This window comes from Merops nubicus, unplaced genomic scaffold (assembly GCF_000691845.1).
Source record: "Merops nubicus isolate BGI_N331 unplaced genomic scaffold, ASM69184v1 scaffold18642, whole genome shotgun sequence".
NCBI lineage: Eukaryota > Metazoa > Chordata > Aves > Coraciiformes > Meropidae > Merops > Merops nubicus.
Genome location: NW_008594455.1, coordinates 792 through 2,765, shown reverse-complemented (window position 1 = coordinate 2,765; position 1,974 = coordinate 792). Strand labels below are relative to the sequence as shown.

The 1,974-nt window shown below is 37.7% G+C and overlaps 1 protein-coding gene across 1 annotated transcript in view; it reads right to left on the bottom strand.

Moving 5' to 3' along the window:
* LOC103768645 (intersectin-2-like) overlaps positions 1-1,642 on the bottom strand; it is a gene marked incomplete at its 5' end in the record, with an annotated part of 15,778 nt that extends 14,136 nt beyond the window's left edge. Inside the window, 2 exons of the mRNA XM_008935797.1 lie at positions 244-356; positions 1,191-1,642. Coding sequence (XP_008934045.1) covers positions 244-356; positions 1,191-1,642 — 565 coding nt within the window. The remainder of the gene's footprint in view (positions 1-243; positions 357-1,190) is intronic.
* Between the last annotated feature and the right edge of the window lie 332 nt (positions 1,643-1,974).

Below are 1,974 nucleotides of genomic sequence, written 5' to 3'. Positions count from 1 at the left end.
TTCCTGCTTGACTGATTTTAGCAAGTTTATGATAAGCATTCACTATTGTTATCCTAAACAGATTCTCATCACCTCTAGGATGTCTAAGATCCAAAGAAGGATTTTAGCTGCAGTCAAGTTTAAATTTTGAGTAAGCCTTAAAACATATCCACATAATGCTTTCCACTCTTAAGACCTTGTGCATCTCAAGGTGTGGGAAGGGGTATTGATCTCTGCAGGTTAAATGTGAAGGGCAAATCTTACCTGAATTATATCCCCAGTATTAAAGCTCATCTCATCATGATTCCTTGCTTCAAATGGATACAAAGCTCTGTAATTTACCAAGGCATCTGAACTCCTGGACTCTGAGACACCACCTGCATTGCCTGAAAGGGTAAGAAAACTAGTGAACATTTTGATAAAGCTGAAGAGATACCACTGCTACAACAACTAATGTTCAGCAGCATTTGTGAAGATTTTACTTTGAAACCTAAAATGCCACCATTTCTATTATCTTTGCATCTATGTTCTCCAAGCCTGTGACTGAAGTTGCTCACAGTGAATGTTTTATACAGTGTAGCTGAGGTGTGCAAATATCTCACAGCACTGTTCTAATTTGGTTCTTGCTGAACTCAGTGATAAAAATGATTACTAAAAACTGACAAGAAATAATGAAAGATGAATGAACTAATCAAAACTGCCTTTAGCAAAAATACTGTTAAACCAGTATTTTTCAAAGTCCTACTAGAGATAGATTGACTTCAGTTCTTAATAGTTTTTAATAAGAGACATTGAGTAATGCAGAAATAAACTAGGCTTCAATGCTAACAAAACACTCTGGTGAGAGTTACATGCCTATCCACCCATCACTGAGCACAACTCCTCCAAATTAGCATTCTGCATTATTGACAGAAAGTAGAGGCCTTAGGAAAAAGCTAAAATATTACTCCTTCCAGCATCTGTGATTTATTGGCCATGATCACTGGAAGAGTTGTCATCAGACTCAAGGGTGCTGAAGACTGATAAATGTAGCCTAAGTGTATAGGATGATTTATTATTAAATAAAAAAAAACAAACCAGCAATCTTTCATGTTTCTTAATAATATTTTAGATGACAAGGCTGCCACAGTGTCACATCCACAATAGTCACATTTAAAGAACCAGATAATGCTCAGGAAAAGAAGAACCATTAAAGCAAAAATCCAACAGACTAAGATTACCTTCATTTTTCCAGGGTGGTTTAAGACTTTTACCCTCTGTTGGTTTCAACAGATCAGCAAACTTCTCATTTATGGTTAATTTAGAAATGTGTTTCTCCCCCTCTTGAGAGTTGGCCACTTCTTTTATCTTCTTCATTTCTTCGTTCTGCTTACGCCTCTCCTCAGCTTCTTTTGCAATTTGTTCTTGCTTTCTTTTATCTTCCAGTTGTCTCTGTCTTTGTTGTTCTGTTTCTCTCAAGATCGTGGCTTGTCTGTTTTTCTCCTCCTCTGCATGAAGCTGTTGTTTATTTTCCCTTTCTTTCATCAAAGCAACTGCTTCTTCAGCTTTCAGCTTTTCTTGAACTTTTTCCTGCATTCTTTCTTCCTCCAGTCTCTTCCTTTTCTCCTGCTCTTCCCTTCGGATATTTTCCTGCCATCTGTTCTCCTTCTCCCGTTTTGCTTTTCTGAAAGGAAAGAAAGAGAGAGGAATAGGAGAACATTCGGATAAAAATTAATGACACAGTGTTCACAGAGTAGCTGACTGAACTTTTTAGTAAAACTGAGGCTATGATTATTGACTACTTTTCTCTCTGGGCAATAAGCTCTTCCAGAGGAGACCTTGTTTGCTCTTAACATGAGTGCCAGTGTATTTCTAGTGTAAATAACAAAGGGATTACAATAGTTGGTAAAGAAACACTGCCACATCCTCCTTGTGCAGTGCCACCACGAGCACTTCTGCCCACCTACATCCTGATGAGCAAGAAGTGATCTGAAAATTGGACAAAGGTGGTTTTAT